The sequence below is a fragment of the Macaca fascicularis genome, chromosome 14 (assembly GCF_037993035.2).
Source record: "Macaca fascicularis isolate 582-1 chromosome 14, T2T-MFA8v1.1".
In the NCBI taxonomy this organism is placed as follows: Eukaryota; Metazoa; Chordata; class Mammalia; order Primates; family Cercopithecidae; genus Macaca; species Macaca fascicularis.
In genome coordinates this window covers 48,234,736-48,252,779 of record NC_088388.1, presented here as the reverse complement: position 1 = coordinate 48,252,779, position 18,044 = coordinate 48,234,736, and the positions used below count along the sequence as shown (strand labels likewise).

General features: G+C 50.9%; 2 protein-coding genes across 11 annotated transcripts in view; one reads left to right on the top strand and one right to left on the bottom strand.

Moving 5' to 3' along the window:
• Positions 1-13,706, bottom strand: part of USH1C (USH1 protein network component harmonin) — a 50,352-nt gene extending 36,646 nt beyond the window's left edge. For 6 of the 8 annotated variants that reach the window (XR_012423372.1, XM_065528423.2, XM_045371557.3 and 3 more), the window contains exons 1-4: positions 13,543-13,706; positions 2,561-2,628; positions 719-862; positions 449-587 (exon numbers count right to left, since the gene is read on the bottom strand). Coding sequence is in view for 7 of the 8 variants with exons in the window: in XM_065528423.2 (XP_065384495.1) it covers positions 449-587; positions 719-862; positions 2,561-2,628; positions 13,543-13,578 (387 nt within the window). In the remaining variant the exon portion in view is untranslated. Of the gene's footprint in view, positions 1-448; positions 588-718; positions 863-2,560; positions 2,629-13,139; positions 13,289-13,542 lie in introns of all 8 variants that reach the window. The other 2 variants (XM_065528424.2, XM_074014134.1) reach the window with 1 other exon arrangement.
• A 2,466-nt stretch (positions 13,707-16,172) lies between these two features.
• Positions 16,173-18,044, top strand: part of OTOG (otogelin) — a 102,563-nt gene continuing 100,691 nt past the window's right edge. For all 3 annotated transcript variants that reach the window (XM_045371561.2, XM_045371560.2, XM_074014123.1), the window contains exons 1-3: positions 16,173-16,380; positions 16,839-16,899; positions 17,066-17,102. In XM_045371561.2, coding sequence (XP_045227496.2) covers positions 16,287-16,380; positions 16,839-16,899; positions 17,066-17,102 — 192 coding nt within the window. In that variant the 5' untranslated portion in view covers positions 16,173-16,286. The remainder of the gene's footprint in view (positions 16,381-16,838; positions 16,900-17,065; positions 17,103-18,044) is intronic.

Here is an 18,044-nt window from a genome sequence, read left to right as displayed (position 1 = left end):
CACAGCCTAATGAAGAGAAAAGCCAGAATTGAACCCGGCTAGCCCTGCTTCAGAGTCTGTGCTCTTTGGCATCACACTGCACCAGGCTTTCTTTCCCCCTGCTGGTAAAAGGCAACATGTCCAAAACTTCATGTGCCGGTGTCACCATGTTCCTCTCTTGGGGAATAGGGGAGGTGGGGGGAAGTGCAGCGGCAGCAGTTGGAAGGAGGCAGCAGCTGCAAGGAGGCAGCAGCCAGGTTTCCAGCTTCACTCAAGAAAACAGGCAATTGCCTGCGGCCTGATTTCTATGAGTCTAAGAACACCCGTCAGGATGCGCCAGCGTCTTCCTCACCCAAAGGCTCGGAAAAGTGGGTGACCACATTGTGCCACACAGCCTAGTGGATGAGTGAGGGGGAGGCAGGAGGTCTGAGGCCCTCGCTTCCCCTCCCTCTGGACTCTGCTTGCTCACCTGGAGCCCGACACTGTCTGCCTGACCGCCTTTGATGAGGTGGGAGATGAAGAGCCCACAGCCAAACTCCAGGCCACCACGCACGCTCAAGCCGAGGCCTTCGGGGTGCAGACGGTCCAGACGCACCTCCTTCAGCTTCCTGCCACACAGGAGAGGTCGGTGATGGTGCAGCCTGGCTGCCAGCACTGCCCCGCCCACTAGCAAGGAACTCTGTCCATCCCAGGGTGACCTCTCCACCCCCTGCCTCCAGCCTGGTGGCTTCCACTGCACCTGGAGCGCCGGGGGGTCAGCTGATCATATTCCACCTGGTGCTTCAGTGGGATCAGGGGCCGAATGGCATCAAACAGAGGCAGGCGGCTGGGTTCATTGATGACCAGCTTCAGGTCTCCCACGAGCACGGCCACGTCCATGGTCCTGTGGAGATGCCGGGAATGCCTGGAGCCTCACCCCTGGCCATGACCTCAGGGACCCAGGGATTCCAAGAGGAAGCCATTTCAGCCACTGGGCCCAGGCTTAGGAATGGAGGAGACCACTCCTGAAAAGCCCAGAGCCCTTCACACTGGGCCAGTGCCTGAGAAGGCTTTGTTCTCTCATAAAAATGCCCCCAGGAAACCAGCCCGCTAGGGATTGTTGACCCATTTTGCAGATGAAATGAAGCCAGGATTTCAAACTATCTCTGATGTTGGGATCTTTCCAGAGGGGAAAGCTCTATGTGAGATGCTAAGGACCCCTCACATACTCATCATCTCCACTTGTATCTACTGCTAAGCTCTATCAGTTTCACCTCACCACAGTTCACGTGCCTCCTCCCTCACGCTGTTCAGACCTTCGACTCCAGCTGCCTGCCCACATACTCACTGTCATTTCATCTTTTCTCAGTGTAAGGCACTCCCTGGCTTAAAACCCTTTGATGGCTCCTTACTGCCCAGAGGACAAAGTCCACTCTTTTCAGCACGCTCAGGGCCCTCCATGACCTGTCCCGTGGAGCTTCTCCAGCCTTGTGGCTATTTACGATCTCTGTGTCCTCCCAAGTCCTACTCCCCCAGGTTACTTATCCCCATTCACACCCTTGCTTTCATGCCTCCACACTTCGGCTAATGCTGATCCCTCATTCTGGAATGCCCTTCTCTGATATTCCACCTACCCAAATCTTTTTCTTTTATTATTTTTTTGAGACAGGGTCTTGCTGTCTTGCCCAGGCTGGAGTGCAGTGATGCGATCATGGCTCACTGCAGCCTTGACCTCCTGGGTTCAGGTGATCTTCCCACCTCAGCCTCCTAAGTAGCTGGGACTACAGGCACGCACCACCATACCCAGCTAATTTTTTGTATTTTTTTGTAGAGATGGGATTTTACCATGTTGCCCAGGCTGGTCTCTAATTCCTGGGCTCAAGTAATCCTCCTGCCTCAGCTTCCCAAAGTTCTGGGATTACAAGCATGAGCCACCGTGCCTGGCCCCAAATCTTTCTTATCCTTCAAAGCCTTGCTCAAGCCTTCCTGGTCCTTTCTCTTCCCTCTCAGTTGGAAAGGAAAACTCCTTTCTTCACATTTCTGCTTTTACCTCTACTTAGCAGTTATTTGATATAACTTACATTAGAGTTCTTTGCATTTGTAGTGTATATTCATCTCCCCTCACCAGACCACAAGTTACTCAAGGAAAGAAAGAGGATCTAATTCATTTCCAGATTTTGCATAGTGCCCAGCAGTGGCAGGAGCTTATAAAGTATACAAAATGAATCAAAAAGCAAGTGGGTGATCAGAGACATCTGATGCAAGGGCTGTGACCAGTTGGCATTTCTTGTTCTGTTCCAACAATCACTCTCTATTGAATCTATCTGGCTACTAGACAGCCTACTCCATCAGACTGTAAGCAACCTGAGAACAGAGACCAATCTGTCTTGCTCACAAGTATACCCCAGCCCCTAGTACAAAGCCAAGTACAAAGTACTTGTATAAATAGTTGCTGAAATGAGTGAATGCTATGTCCATTTGATTTCCAGGAGCAGTCAGCATCCACCCTCTGAGCTCCTCTGTCTCAGAACAACCCATCCCAGGACTCCCTGAAGACAGAGGAACCCGAGTGGTCCACAGGAGCTGGACCCAGCACACTTACTGGTGGTACATTCGCAGCACATCATAGAGATAGTCCTTCTCTGCATCATTTTCAATCAGAAAATCCACCTGAAAAATCCAACAGGAGAATCACAGTTCCAGGCTCAGCACCCTCCATAGCAGACCCCAGGGAGGAGAGGTCACCCCCAGCGGCCTCCCCAGCATCTTTTCAGGGCTGGAGTTGTGAGGAGAGGAGAGAAGCCACAGGCCAGACTGCCCCTCTGACCCCAATGCATCAGACCTATGCAGACCACCCCAACGTGGCCACAGGAGTACTGCTGCCCCTCCAGATGTGGCCAGGCACCCCTCGTCCCCAGGTGGGGCAATATGTGCACACACGGGGATGCACACACATATGTACATATGTGAATCCCCATGTGACACGACACGCTGCCATGGCAATGCTGCTGCTCACCCCCATGGCTGTGTCATCCGTGGCCAGAAGAAGCCCACTGTCTTACCTGATGGTGGCTGTAGTGCCGGATAAATGCTTTCAGGAAGGATTTGGGCCACTCGCTCAGATAGCACATGCCACCCGCCAGAAGCCCCTTACCACCGAATTCTTCTGTAACATCAATGCCAGGAGACCTTCACTCTGTCTTGTCCTGACCTTAGTTGGGTTGCCCTGAGTTCTGTCCACTAGTCAGTTTCCTGGCCACTCCTTCCCCCTTCCCAGGCCCCTGCACAAGCCCTGCAGGGGGAGTCAGGTTACATCATTTCAACTTTGTTGACGTCAATGGCTGGGACTCTAAGGTCAGGTTCAGGAGTTGTGTCATTAGTACTTCCATCCCAGTAGGAGGCCCTGAATTCCACTCCCTGAGTTACCTCAGTGTGAATCTCTACCCTGTATCTTTGGGTCTCTCTTCAGCCCCAGAATGGGTAACAGAGCAAGATGGAAGCTTGAGGGGTCACTGGGTCCCTCTCTCCTCCAGCCTCCGGGCCCAGGGCCTCAGCCCTTCATAGAGAGGCTGCTGCTGGAAGTTGCATGCTCTCCACTGACTGGTCCTCAGAAGAGGGCCAGAGCAGCTTTACCTCTTTCTGTGGGTATCCCAAGGGTTCTGGAAGACCAGGGCAGTCTGTCTGTCCCACCACAGAGGGGACATGCTGGGCCTAGCCCTTGGGATTTCTGGCCTGAACAGGCGCTACAGAATGCAAATTTCTGGCCTGGATCTGGCAGTACTTCCTTCCCTATAAAATCAGGCTGAGCATTTCATTAAAGGTGAGAATAACTTAGGAGGCTTGACTCACAGCTTGGGTTTCAGTTGCTACAGAAGTTCAGCCCACCTGCTCCAAAAGGGCACCCTTGCTTTCTCCCTACCTCAGTGCAAGGAGTTCCCAGCTAGGGCTAGGCGCGGTGGCTCACGCCTATAATCCCAGCACTTTGGAAGGCCGAAGTGGGTGGATCACCTGAGGTCAAGAGTTTGAGACCAGCCTGGCTAACATGGTGAAACCCTGTCTCTATTAAAATACAAAAATTAGCTGGGCGTGGTGGTGTGCCCCTGTAATCCCAGCTACTTGGGAGGCCAAGGCAGGAGAATCACTTGAACTCGGGAGGCAGAGATTGCAGTGAGCCAAGATAGTGCCACTGCACTCCAGCCTGGGTGACAGAGCGAAACTCTGTCTCAAAAAAAAAAAAAAAAAAAAAAAAAAATGGAGCTACCAGCTAGATGACAGGAGATGGAAGCATCTGCTTGAGTGGGTGGTACTAAATCTTAGGGTGGGAGGCTGGCCTCTTGCATGCACCACCTCTGAAAGCCCATCTCTCTACATAGCATGGATTCTCTCACCCACTCTGCTTAGGCCTGTGGGGTGGGGGTGGCTCCCTGAGACAGGCCTGGGCTGCCCACACTGGGCTGTGAAGGAGGAGTCTGAACACTCCTAGCAGCAGGGGCCAGAAATATCTTTATAAATTAAATCATGTCGCTTGCTTGTTCAATAGTTTCTTGTACCCCAAACCAAACCTAAATCCAAACTCCTTACCTTGACTTATCAAAGCCAAATCTCCTTTCCTACCAGTATTCCTGGCTACAAAGGCCTCCTTTCAGTTCTTTCCACAAGCCGAACGCTCTCCAGCCTCAGGGTCTTGGCGTGTGCTGTTCCCTCTGCCTGGATTGCTTCCCCCACTTCCCTGCCTGGCTGCCTCCTTTCCAGAGAGGTCTTCCCTGCTCACCTACCTGGACAGAACCCACTCCTGCACCCTGGAGATGTTTCAATTCCGTCAAAGATCGATGACGATTTGTAATTTAAGGTTTATTTTCTCTGTGAATTGTTTCCTCTGTCTCCTTTGCTGGACAGAAAAATCCCATGAGGAGAAAGATGAGGTCTATTTTGTTATAAATTCCTCGTGCCTACCACATAGTAAGCACTCAATAAAGAAGTATTGAATGAATTTCTCTGCCTGCCTCCTGGTGTGCTCACATGGTTCAGGTGGGAGGGAGGTAACCATGGGAACAGCAGAAGAAGGGAAACGATGTTGCCCCCATAACCCCCATGCGGTGGCACCAGGAACTTTTCATGGGCTTTATTCCATTTGTTTATCACATTGGGGCCAATATTCTCACATCATGTTGCAGTTGAGGGAACTGAGGATCAGAGACGTTAAGTCAACTCACCCAGTGTCCCACAGCTAATAAGCAGAGCCGGGATGGGAACCCAAGTCTGACTCCAAAGCCCATGTTCTTTCTGCTATGCCACGACCATTGATTGTGACTCAGGCCTGGTAGGGGAAAATAACTCCCAAGGTCCCTTTAGGCCAACATTTCACACCCTTTGCTTTCAAGAACTCCTTTCCTATCTCTAAGCCCCATCTCTCTCCTCTGCACTGTTAAGAAAATACCTTTGGGTTGGTCTATAATGAGTGAGAAAATGAGGCATCTTTTGAAGGACTCTTTGAACCCAAGTGTTCTACTTTCTAAGGGGAGCATAAAAATCCCATCTGCTTTGGCTGGAGTGAGGACACCTTGACCAAAGACTTCTAGCGCAATTCTAACCCCGGGTAGTGACACAAGAAAGAAGATGGGAGAGGGAATCTCTTACTGACTGAGGCCTTAGGACTGAAGTTCTCTCTTATCCCTCTGCAGAAATGTATCCTACTGTAGCATTAGATTTCAGTAGTGAGGAACTGTCCTCCTTAGACCATGTTTATTGTGCATTAGGTGGAAAATTGAGGTAGAAGAGTAAGGTAACTTGCAATGTTAGGGTCTAGGGTTCTGTTTTTCTCCCTTCCCTGGGGCAAGTACAGATCATTTGGAGACGGTCTTGGTGGAAAGGAGCCTGTGTCTGCAGGTCCCAGGCTCCTGGCCCTTGTCAGCAGCCCTCCAGCACTGACCACTGCTCCCAGAGGTCTCATCCTACCTGTCTCCCGAGACAGCTGCAGAGCTCAGCTCTTCAGCCTCATGTCTACCCACTGTCACTGGTTAGGTCAGTCAAACCCTGTCCTCAGTTCTGCCCTTGCTCACTTCTCCAGGGTCACCTCCACCACATCCCAAGTGGGACTCAGCTGCAGTGGAACAGATCCTTCCCCTGATACACTGAAATCTCCTTGTCCTCACTCAGAACATTCCATCTACCACCATGTCTGACTTGTCCATTTGAACAATTCTCTATAGACCATAATAGCTAACAGGGAAAATAGATCTGGTTTATGCAGAATACTCTTTACATATGAATCTAAGTGATAAATCATCAAAAACTTGAAAACTAGTTACACAGGAGATCCTGCAAAGGGAGGGATCATTCTCCACCCAGAAATATTTTAGAGAGACTCAGAGAGAACAGCACTGCTTTGTTCTCTGACCACACCTGAATGAAAACACACACTCGCACCTCACTCTTCAGGCAAAAGGCACCAAGAAAGAAAACTGAGAAAGATGGAAGTTTCTCTAAAGCCTGAACGTGCAGTAACAATACCACCATTACTTAAATTCCTTTTTCTTTGTAATCTTCCCTGTGGTCCAAATCAAATTACTTTTCCAATATTAAAAAATTATATAGTGTCCTCTCTTCTGGAATGCTGCCAGCACCAACCCGGGGGTCAGCTTTGGGGAGCCCCTGCTCTAGGGTGCTTTGTACCATTCTCCCAGTACCCTGCGCTCAGGTACATACAAAGCGCCAGGCACGCAGTAGGTCAGTCTCCCACACTCCTTTCTCCCTTCCTTCCAAACATGTTCTTCATTTCCCTGTGGAACCCAGAACCATGTCATGCACACAGGCGCACGGTGCCCAGTGGCGTCTGTTGATGAAATGTGAACTCTATTTGCTCTAGTCTAGAGCCTTTTTTCTGACCTGTTGGCCCAGGCCTGGGTCACCACCTTTCCATTGGTCCTCAGCACATATATTCTGGGTCTGCCTCCCCTTAGTTCACTTCCAATTCATCACAAAAATGTATGTCCCAGCGATTCCATCTATCCACAATGGATGGCTTCCCTCCTCTCATGTGAACCCTGCCTTCATTTCAGATGAGGCCCAAGTCCCCTCTTCTAGAGTCCAGAGCTTCCTCACCTGCCTCCCAGCCTAAGGCTCTTCCTGTCTGGCTCACTTATCCCAGCCAGCCTCTCCCTACTGACTGTCCACTGCCTGAGGAACTTTACGTGTATTATCTTTAATCTCCTAACAACCCTCTGAGGTGAACATTATCATCCCCATTTTACAGATGAGGAAATAGAGGCTCAGAGAAGTGACAGAACTGAGACTCCAACCTACGCCTGCTGGCTCCAAAACCTCTGCTGTTTTTCAAACTACCACATGGTATCCATTTACCAAATATAACTCCTTTGTTTTGCACTTGTCCATTACACATTTATTGAACACCTACTATGGGAAAGACACCAGTCTTCTTTCTCCGACTAGATTTAGAAAGCCTTTCCTTTTCTCGGATCTCTCTTGATATTGAGCACAGAAGCCCTAAAGGAGCTCACCGTCTACAAATAGCTGTTGGGGATCTCTATTATCATCCCTGCTCCCCTGACCCCCGCCGCAGGCCCTGCCTAGATGAGCGTTCGAAGACTGATGTTCCTCTGGCACTGTGCTATCGGTCTGTATGGGAGGAGGGGACAGGGAGCTTCTCCACCCTCACAATCTTCAGGCCGCTTGTCTAGGATATTGGAGGCAAAAGCTCGGTTTGGCCATGTGGTGCCCTCCAGTCTCATCCCCCAGTATTCCCCCATATGGACTGACGCTTCAGGATAGCTGCAGAGGGGAACCATGGGACATTTAACTCAGGCAAATTCAACTTTAGGTATGCACCCAGCCAAACAGGGAGAAAGAGAGTCAGAACAAATTAAATAATGCATGTTGTTCCACTTGATGAAGTCTCCTTGGGCTGTAGTGGGGATTAAATGAGTGAGTAAATGTAAAGTATGTATAACAATGCCTGGGACATTTCAAGGTCTCCAAAATGTGTGCTAGATCTTTTCCTTTCATGCCTCCAGCCATCTCTATCTTGCCCTTTGTCCAGGGGGCTCTGTCTGGGCTCCCCTCCCCTCTGGTTTCCTGCTTTGTTCAGCCATCAGGAGGTACAAGCAGGAGATGAAAGGAATGGGGAGACAGGAACTGAGGCTCTTAGTCCCTGGGGGCTGGCTGCTGGGCCACAGTTAGGCAGGTTCCTCCGCCCAAGGCTGCAGCTCCTGTCTGGGCCTCTCTGGCAGTCCTGGTTCTCACCTGTTCTGGTAACCTTCCCTCTCCTGGCCCCTTCAGGGGTGCTGGCCTCCTGGATCTGGCCCCAGGGTGCAGCCTGTTGGGTCATTTAATCCTGCCCTTTTCTGCAGAAACTCTTCATAAAGATTTCTTGGCTTCCCCCTTGGACGAGCCACCTGCTCCCTGCTGCCACCCTGGTTAACCATTAACAGTGGTGGTACTAGCAGTATTTCTTTTCTGTGGACTCCTCCTCTACCTTTAAGATTCACTTCAAATGTCACCTCTTCTTGGTCAAGTCTTTCTTTAGGCTCCCCCACAAAGCTGGCCACATCTTTCTCTGTGCACACAAACAACTCTTTGTCCCCATGGGACTCTCTAAGCTGTGCTGAACTTTCTCCTTTTACCCCCCTGTCTCCCCACAAGCCTGTGTGTGGCCCAGACGCAGGCCTGGGTTGTGAGTGTGGTGGTGGAGCCAAAGAACCCCTTCCCCAACTGGGTCTGCACCGCTCTGTGCCTTAGTTTCCTTATCTGTAAAATGGGTACAAACATCTCTTTTTAAAATGGGATTTAATCACTAAGAGAGACTAATAATTGTTTTTTAGTATTAATTTAATGAGTTAATAATTATGAAGAGTTTAGAACAGTGCCTGGCAAGTAGTAAGTCCTGTGTTTGTTACATAAAACTAAGTGAGAATAAGTGGATATAAATTCCATATCCACAGCAGTGGGTAGCTAGTGGCCCTCTGTAGATGTTAGTGGGATGAATAGATCCAGCCACACTTCTTCCCAGGCCTTCAGAGTGTGCATCCCAGTGGTACCAGGCTTTATTTAACTCTTGTTTTCTTATTATCCATCTTCTCTTCTCTTCTCTTCTCTTCTCTTCTCTTCTCTTCTCTTCTCTTTCTTTCTCTCTCTTTTCTTTTTCTTTCTTTCTTTCTTTTTCTTTTTTTTTGAGACCAGGTCTCACTCTGTCATCCAAGCTGGAGTGCAGTGGTGTGACCACAGCTCACTGCAATCTCAGCCTCTAGACTCAATTGATTCTCCTGCTTCAGCCCCTCAAGTAGCTGGGACTACAGGTGCACAACACCACACTTAGTCAATTTTTGTATTTTTTGTAGAGATGGGGTATGGCTATGTTACCCAGGCTGGTCTCAGACTCCTGGGTTCAAGTAATCCTCCCACCTCAGCCTCCCAAAATGCTGGGATTATAGGTGTGAGCCACTGCACCTGACTTCTTTTCTTTTTCTGGAACCACTTTATTGAGGTATGCCTGACATGTAAAATGCCGTATATATTTAGTGTATACAACCTGATGAGTTTGGGGATAGACGTGCACGTGTGAAAGCATCACCACCATCAAGGCCATAAACGGTGCCCTTCATCTTTTCAGAGGCTCTTGACCTGTCAGCTAGTTTGTAGTATTTTGCCCAGTGCCTGGCACAGCAATCATGCCCTGCTTCTTCTTGTTCTCCCTCACTTGCTGCTCCTTCTCCTCCAAAAGTTGTGGTGCCCCAGGCTCTGTCCTGGGTCTCCTCTCCATCTGCACCATCTCTCTAAGTGAACTCATCCGTCTCAGGGGTTTAAATACCACTTACACCCCCAAGGACCTACTGATGTTTATCTCCAGGCCAGACCTACAGCCTTCTCAGTCACCTCTAGTAGGTGTCTCAAACTTACAGCATTCAAAGTGGAATGTTAGGTTTCCACCACCTCCTGCTCTGTCTCCACCAACCTGCTGCTTCTCCCCCAAATGTGAATTCACCCTTGATGCCTCTCTTTCTACACTCACAGCCAGTCCATCAGCAAAAACATGTATCCTGAATCTGACCCATTCTCACCCGAGTCTGACCCCCTGCCTCTGGCCTGGGGTCCTGCAGGAGCCTCCTGACTGAGGTCCCCCTTCTACTCTTGGGCCCCTCAGTGGATTCTCTACAGGGCAGCCAGAAAATTCCTTTTAAATGTAAATCATTCACACTATAAGAAAATCCCAACCTAACCATGGCCTATCAGGCCCCTATCACCCCTCTGACCCATTTCTCACCATTATCTACAAATGATTCCTCTGGGACACGCTGTCCTACTTGCTGTTCCATACAGGCAGGCATCTGCTGGCCTCAGCGCCTTCGCACTTGCTGCTTCCACTTTGGGGAACGCTCTTCTACATGTATCCCCGTGGCTCCTCTCCTCACTTATTCCAGGTCTCTGCTCAGACGTCACCTCTTCAGAGAGGCCTTCCTGACTGCCCACCTTGTTACTTATTATCTCTCTCCCCATCTTAGTTTATTTCTTCATATAATTTATCACTACCTGGCATTACACGATACTTTTGTCGATTTCCTTTTAACTGTCTGTCCTCCCCACTAGAATGTACTGTCTAAGAGAGCAAGGGCATTATTTTGTTTTTCAGTGCTTAGAGTACTGCCTGGCATATATTGAGAACTCAGTCAATATTTATTGCCTATGTGAATGAATGAATGATTAGCAAATTCCTAGAGAGTGGTGGCTGTTTCTGATCTTCTTATTCATCCCACCAGGTCGTCCAATGCCTGGCCTCAGGCAGAGTACACAGCTATGCTCATAAATGTGTGACTGCTGAAGAGGCAATAAATACTTTTAAGCAAATGAGTAACCAAGTTCCTGCCATGTGCTGGTGCTGCGAACAGAGGAGCAGTCTCCTTTTGAAAGCTGCTTCTCTGAGGGAGAAAACAGTCTCTGACCAAGCCCTGCTCCCCCAAATCCTGGCCCAAGGTTGCTACTAGTTATTGGAAGGGCATGCAAGTGCTCCTGGCAACCTTGGGGTAACTTCACAAATCAAAAGGAGTTGATGCCTGGAGTCTGTTGGCTCACACTGGACACTCTGCAGGTATCAGTTGGAAAAAGTGTGGTTACTGTGGGCCCAGAGCAGCCAGTACTTTAATTGCTAGTCAGTCTTGTCTGTCTTGTGAGGTAAGTACCACAAACTCCATCTCACAGCTGAAGAAACTAAAACTCAGGGAGAGTGGGTGGCTTGGCCAAGGTCTTCCTGACAGTAACAGGGCTAAGATATGGTCCCAGTTCTGCTAACTCCAGATAATAAATAACAGTGGACATTTATTGAGGGCTCCCTAAGTGCTAGGGTCTGTTTAAGCTCCCCACACACATGTAGATCTCATTCAACATTCATGATAACCTTATTAGTTAAATATTGTTATCTCTTTTCACAAATAAGAGCACTGAGGCACAGAGAGATTAATTGAGTTGCTCAAGGTCACACAGCATTTTCCATTATAACACACTACCTTAAATATTACCTCCAACAACCAAGGATTTAGATCATAAACCATTTCCTCCAAAACACTAAGGAAGGTACCCCTACAAAGCAAACAACAGCAAGTTGTAAATTTCTCCCAGCATATCTGAGTGCCTCCTCTCTATCCCCTGCTGCTTCATCCTCTCTCCCAGTTCCTGGATGATCCCCAGCCTGGGAGGGGAAGGCTGTGGCTGTCTCCAAGGCAGCAAGGCACAAAGTCCAGCCTGGGCCTTGCCTAGCACATGGCGCCTGCCCTGCCAGCACACAGGGATATTAATAAGTAATGACTCTTGTGATGAGGAAGAGTAGGGCAGAGGAAACATGGAGGTCGGAGGCCCTTTGAAGCCTGTGGGACCTGGGGAAGAGGAACAGGGCAAACCCAGGGTCTGCATCAGACACCAGGGACCCAGGAGACGATTCTTGCAAAAGAGACAGAGTAGGTACCCCACAGAGTGAAGGCAGAAGACCTGACATTATTTCAGGCCAGGGGCAGGAAAGTGAAATTCAACCCTGAGTCTTGGGTTGGGGGACGGAAGGTTGAGCTCCTTCAAACTGGGTTGCCTGAAATCTACACTCACAAAATGTCCTTAGCGGCTGAAATTTCTTCCGACATGTCTCTTTGCAACAGGATGTACCGGTGAATGCTGTCTCAAGCTCCCCTTGGCATTCGCCAGCCCCTAAATTCCTACTGAACTTCCAGCTATCGCCCACCCGTGGGAGCAGGACCAGGGATGCCCAAGACCATGTTTTCAGGAGCCTTCTGCCAGTTTGAGCTGTCCCTTTGTGCCCCTACAAAAGCTTGGCCCCAACAGGCAGCACCCAGACATGGGTAATTACCAGAGTAGAGTCTGCTTCCCACCTACACCACCAGCAATTTGAGGGCACAGACTGGGTATCGCTGGGAGGATGCTCAAAACATGATTATTAAATGAATAATTGACCCTGGGCCCTTGGCCCCAAGCCCCTGCGGCCCCTACTCTGGCTGGCTCCTTGGGCTCCTATGGGCCTCTCTATGGGAAGGAAGGGGTTAAGGACCCTGACCTTCCCTACCTGAGCTCAGTCCTCAGACCAGGAAGAGGTTTGGCTTGGTCTAAAGACACTGCCCCCCTGGGGTCTTTGGGAGAGCCTTGGGTCACACAGTTGTTAATAGTTACCTGCCCCTCAGGCAGGGCCTGTGGGGAGATCCAGATTCCACCCCCACTCCCCCAACCCTCCGTGGCTTCATCCCCAGACTCAGAGGCATCCTAAGGCCTGGTGAAGAGGTCGGCTGGATATCTTTGATGACCCTCTCTGGTCTCAGGGCCTCAGCAGATTCTGCATAGCTTTGTGAATTGTTCTGGAAATGCCCTGTGTAAAATCCAGCCGCTTCCAGTGATGGTCCTTTCGGATCCCAGACCACCAGTGAGGCCCCTCACTGGGACACGCCAGGGTGGACCCGGCTCTGCCTGAAGGATCTGGCTGGCCAGAGCCCAGCTCCCACGCCCTCAATACCTCCTCCCTTCCTCCCCACCGCACCCGGGTCAGCACCAGCTCCTCAGCTACTTCTCAGGCCCTAAGAAACGCCCTTAGGCAGGCAGGGCTGAAATGCTTCTAACTCATGTTCTGAGGTCAAAAGGCAGAGAGAGAGACGTCTAGTTTCCCTTCTCCCAACACTCACCTCTCAGATACTGCCCCAGACTCTCTCCACAAGCCTCATCAACCCTGAGCTGGGGGCACTAGGAAGGAGAGGGACTTGCCCACAAAGGGGGCACCTCAGAGAAGCGGCCAAGACTGGAAGGAATTCAAACCCCCGAGACGTCCCCGCCCCTGGAAGGCAGAGGGAGAAAGCTTGGCAGAAGATCGATCTGTTTAGCAGTACCTGAGCCCGGAGTCCCCGTGTTCCCTCCCTCACTTTACTGGGGATCCCTGCTGCCAGTCAAACGACCTTCGGGTGTCCCAGCCCACCCAGAGCCATCAGGTGGGGCCGGAAAAGGGAGGGGCAGTGCCGGGGTGTCCACCCCTTACCCACCGCGCCCAGGACTCCGGAGTCCCAGAAGCCTGGGGCGCCCCACAGCTCTGACCTTATGCCGGAATTCTCGGGCCACTTTTCGGTCCATGGCTGGGCCAGGTCCAGCTGTGTCGTTGAACGACCGGTTCCTTCGGGTGCCCGGCTGCCAGGAGCTGGAAGGAACCGCGACCGCGACCCGGCCAGCCGCCCTCCGAGCTGGGGACGCGGCCTGAGCGCGGAGGGGCGGGGCCGGGCCGCTGTGGGGCGGGGCCGCTGCGAGGCTAGAGTTGCAGGTGCTCAATCGTCGCCTCCCCCTGAGGCCTGGGAGCAAATGGACCCAGTGTGCCTATGGGCCTGTGGTGGCAGTAGCTGGGCTTCAAGCTGGTATTTCTCTTGACGTGGTACCTGATCACATGCGTTTGAGGAAGAAGATCGTGGAGATGTAGGGAGGAGGTTTGGGAATTTTTGTGATGACTGGAATAGAGAGATCCGGAAACTATTCACACGGGTGGGCAGGGGGCGGGGCAATCTAGTCCATCTTCTCTGGATACTCCGGAGGGCTCATGGCCCTCCTGGACTGTCAGCCCTTGCTACGCCTTCACCTTCAACGTACCTTCTGTCCTAGCTTCCTCCTGCACTTTTCCACCAGGGAGAAATCAATCCTTGCTCTGTGAATTCCTTGGGGGCAGGGCCGGGTTTTACTGTGGGCCGCAGGGGTCTGAACCAGTGGGTATGGGAATGGCCCTCTCAAGTGATTTCCCCTCCCACCTTCCCTAACACCTCCACTCCCAACAAAACAAGACAAAACAAAACCCAAACCCAACACGCTCCCATATCCATCGAAGCCTGGCGGAGCCTGGCAGTGACATTTTGATCTATGGCTGACCTTCACCCAGGGCCCAGACCCTCTGGTTCATTTAATTCAATTTGGTCAACATTTGCTTAACTCCTAGGTCTGGTGCTGGGTGCAAAGACAAGGATGAACCAGGCCTGGAAAGGAATGAAAGGAAAGAGGGGCTAGGAGAGGGGTGATAAAAACGTGTAAATCAGGGGCTGTTAAGTATGGGGCTTGTGCCTGAACTTAACCCAGGGAGGCACCTGCGCCCTTTGCACCCTGTCAAGCGCAGGGGCAGGGAGATGGACAGCAGCTTACATCAGGTAACCACTTAAGATTGTAACTTTGGGGCACCTAAACACCCCTCTGCATCCCTTTCCCCAATAGCTGAAGTTTTACAAGCACACTATTTTTGTTTGGGCTAAATTATTGCCTAGTTTAAGATGTAAATCCCTCTTGAAGAAGAGCCTTAAAATATGATGTTTTCTCACCTTAGTATTAACTATTAAGTCAGTGATAAAAGGGAAAGACTTGTGGGATTTTTGAATGGTCCAGAAAAGGCCACACAAAATGCATTGCCCTCTGACTTACTTCATTGATTCTCTACATTGAAAAAGAATGTCATATGGCTGTTTATTTTGTATTTAGAATCCTGGCAGAGGTGAGTGAATGTTCTTACCCAGGAGAATGCTGTTCACCTGCCACCCCAATCCTTATTTTACATTGGTCATCACCCCCACAGACTCCCTCCACCTTAAAATGCCCCCTGCTTTGTTTTGAGAATAGCATTGAGACCTAGTTCTCCTTTCCATGAATTTTTTTTTTCAAGCTTCCTTGGAGACAATCAGCTTTTGCCTATTTCTTAACCAGTGTTCCTTAAGGCTGCATCCTTAGCTCTTTCCTCTTCATCTTCCTATCTGTGCCCCTAGCTTCCTCCTGTGTGAAGATAGCTATGTGTGCTTTCTTTACCACTATATGCCTAGAACAATGCATGACATGGAATCAATGCCAAACAAATTTGTTGAGTGAATGAATGAATGAATGAATGAATGAATGCATCTCAAATCTATGCCCTTGCCTAGGAGTCTACTGGGGCCAATACCACCACCACCACCACCAACATCATCATCCTATGTAAGACCTGGCATTTAGTTGGTGTTCCCTAAGTGCTGATGAAGTGAACGATGTACAGGTTCCCCAGGTGCTCAGTCCCATGTTTTCACCATTTTAAAATTCCTCCTGGGCAGACAGTGGACCTTGTTCACACATATAAAGTTGTTTTGTCAAAGTTTGGCCTTGATGGTGGCAACAACATAGGAGTATGAAACACATTTATTATTCAGTCGTCATTTCCTGAGCTAGGGCAGGAGATTGTGCTGGGCATTCAGAGGACTAAGGCATGATTCATTCCTTAGAGGTGCTCAAAACTGGTCATAGGATAGGGATGTGGAGACCCAGGTGGAAGTTGAGGTGGGGCGTGGTGGGACATAGGCTAGGACTCCACAGGCTCTGCTATTGACCACTGACCCCTGAGTGGCATGTCCCAGGGCCGCAGCATGGCCCTCTGTAAAAGGAGAGGATAGGGTCAGACTCATACCCGCATCTTGGGTCTCTGGTATTGGGCTTCCAGGACCCAGGTAAGGGGAGCTGGAGTTTGCACAGGCTACCTCTTTGCTCCCCTAGAGAATTTAGGGCTGAATAATTTGAATCCAACCTCCCCTGGGGAGGCGTAGCCACAGGCCAAGAAGAGCAGAGGCTGGGTTATGGACAGGAGCCTAAATTATGGTAATAAGCTGGGCACTCCTGTCACTCTATAGTTCGGGGAGGAGCTGAGAGCCTGGGAGGAGGGGCTGAGGGAGCTCTGGGGCATGAGAGCAAGAGGGACCTCAGCTGCAGAGTGGAGGTGTGACCCTGCCTTGGCCCGGGGAGGCACCTCGGGAGGCTGGCCCTGCGCTCAAGTCCCCTGATCCCCTCACGTCCCTATGGGAGTCCTGGCGTCTGTGCTCTGCTGGCTGCTTTGTGTCTGGCTGCCCTGGGGTGAGCTGGCAGCCGAGTCCCTGCGGGTGCAGCGTCTCGGTGAGAGGGTTGTGGACTCAGGGAGGTTGGGGGCTCGAGGAATGAGAAATGTTAAAGGAATGAGGAATGGGCCGGGGCAGGTTGGAGAGAGGGAGGAAAGAGAGGTTTGAGGGACAGCAGAGGGACCCCCAGGAGGAGCGGTCAGGGTAGGAGGGACCCCGAAGCCAACAGAGGCAGGCATATGACCTTGAGGGGAGATTCTCAAGCGAGGCTGGGTGGAAGAGACCTGAGATGGGGAACTAGAGAGTGCTAGGGGCCAAAGAGTGAGAGGAAAGGGGGAGATCCTGGCTGGAGAAGGGTCATCAGGAAGGGAGAGGAAGGATTTGAGAAGGCTGCAGGGAGGGAGAGTGGGGGAATGCCCAGTAGTGTGGGAGAGGCTTTCTAGCAGTGCAGCCAGATGATGGGAGGCCCCAACAAAGAGAAGCACAATTTGAGTGGAGAATAATCCCCCTACCCAGCCGCAGCACCCGCTCCATGGGGCAGTGCAGAGCCGCAGCCAGAGCCAGCCGGGGAACCCAGGTGAGTAGGTTGAGCTGTGGCGGCCCCACCCACAGCTCCCATCTGTATTTCTGGCATCAGCCACCCCAGGGCTTTAGCACTTAAGGTGGGATAGGCCTGGGGACTGCAGGGGGGCATAATCCATCCTAGCTCGTGATCCATGCCAGACTTGTTTTGCCTCCAGCAGCAGCCACCAGGAGGTGACCCTTGCCATGGGAGACCAGGTAAGGGGGGTCTGGGGAGGGGGCTTCATTGGGCAGGAGCTCACGTCTGTCTGGATTTGAGGCTGGCAGGGAGCTCTGCAGATTACAGGAGGGGTCTCTGGAGTTGTTCAGAAGGGAACAAACAGGTTCCTGGTATGTGTCTGAGGTGTGCAAGTTCATAAATCCCTTCTATTCTTTTTAATCTCTTGGGGGTCTGTGGCCCACTCTTTTTTTTTTTTATTTTTTTATTTTGGGAGAGGTGGGCACCAGGGCTCTTTCAGGAGAGAGCTGAGCTCTCCCTTCTGGCAGGTAAAACTAGAAAGATGAACGTTTAGAAGTATAGAGTTCTCTTTTCCCTGACTGACCTGCGAAGGCCCTCAACCGTGTCAGAGGCCCCTCTCCATACCCTGAGCAGAGCCTCAGGAATGCAGGCAAGACGAAAACTAGGCCACCTGGTGGAAGGTGCAAGGAAGGTTTGGTTGAGAAGCAGAGCCCTGAACTCTTATCCTTTGAGCCTTTTTATTTCCTTTTTTTTTTTTTTTTCTTGAGTCGGGGTCTTGCTCTGTGACACAGGCTGGAGTGCAGTGGCATAATCATAGCTCGCTGCAGCTTCGACTTCCTGGGTTCAAGTGATCCTCTTGCCTCAGTTACTTGAGTAGCCAGGACTATAGGTGTGTGCCACCAGGCCTGGTTGACTTTCAGTATTTTGGGTAGAGACAGAGTCTCACTATGTTGCCCAGGCTGGTCTTGAACTCCTGGCCTCAAATGATCCTTCTGTGTCAGCCTCCCAAAGTGCTGGGATTAGGCATGAGCCACTGAGCCCGGCCTCTATGCTTTGAGTCTTGACCATTCCATTGCCCATCTTCCCAGGGTCCTCTGTGTTTGTGGAAGAGGCGGCAGTTTTGTTTTCTCCCTTTGGCAAACTTCTTTGGTCTCTGGATCAGGTGACTCAGGTCTACTTTC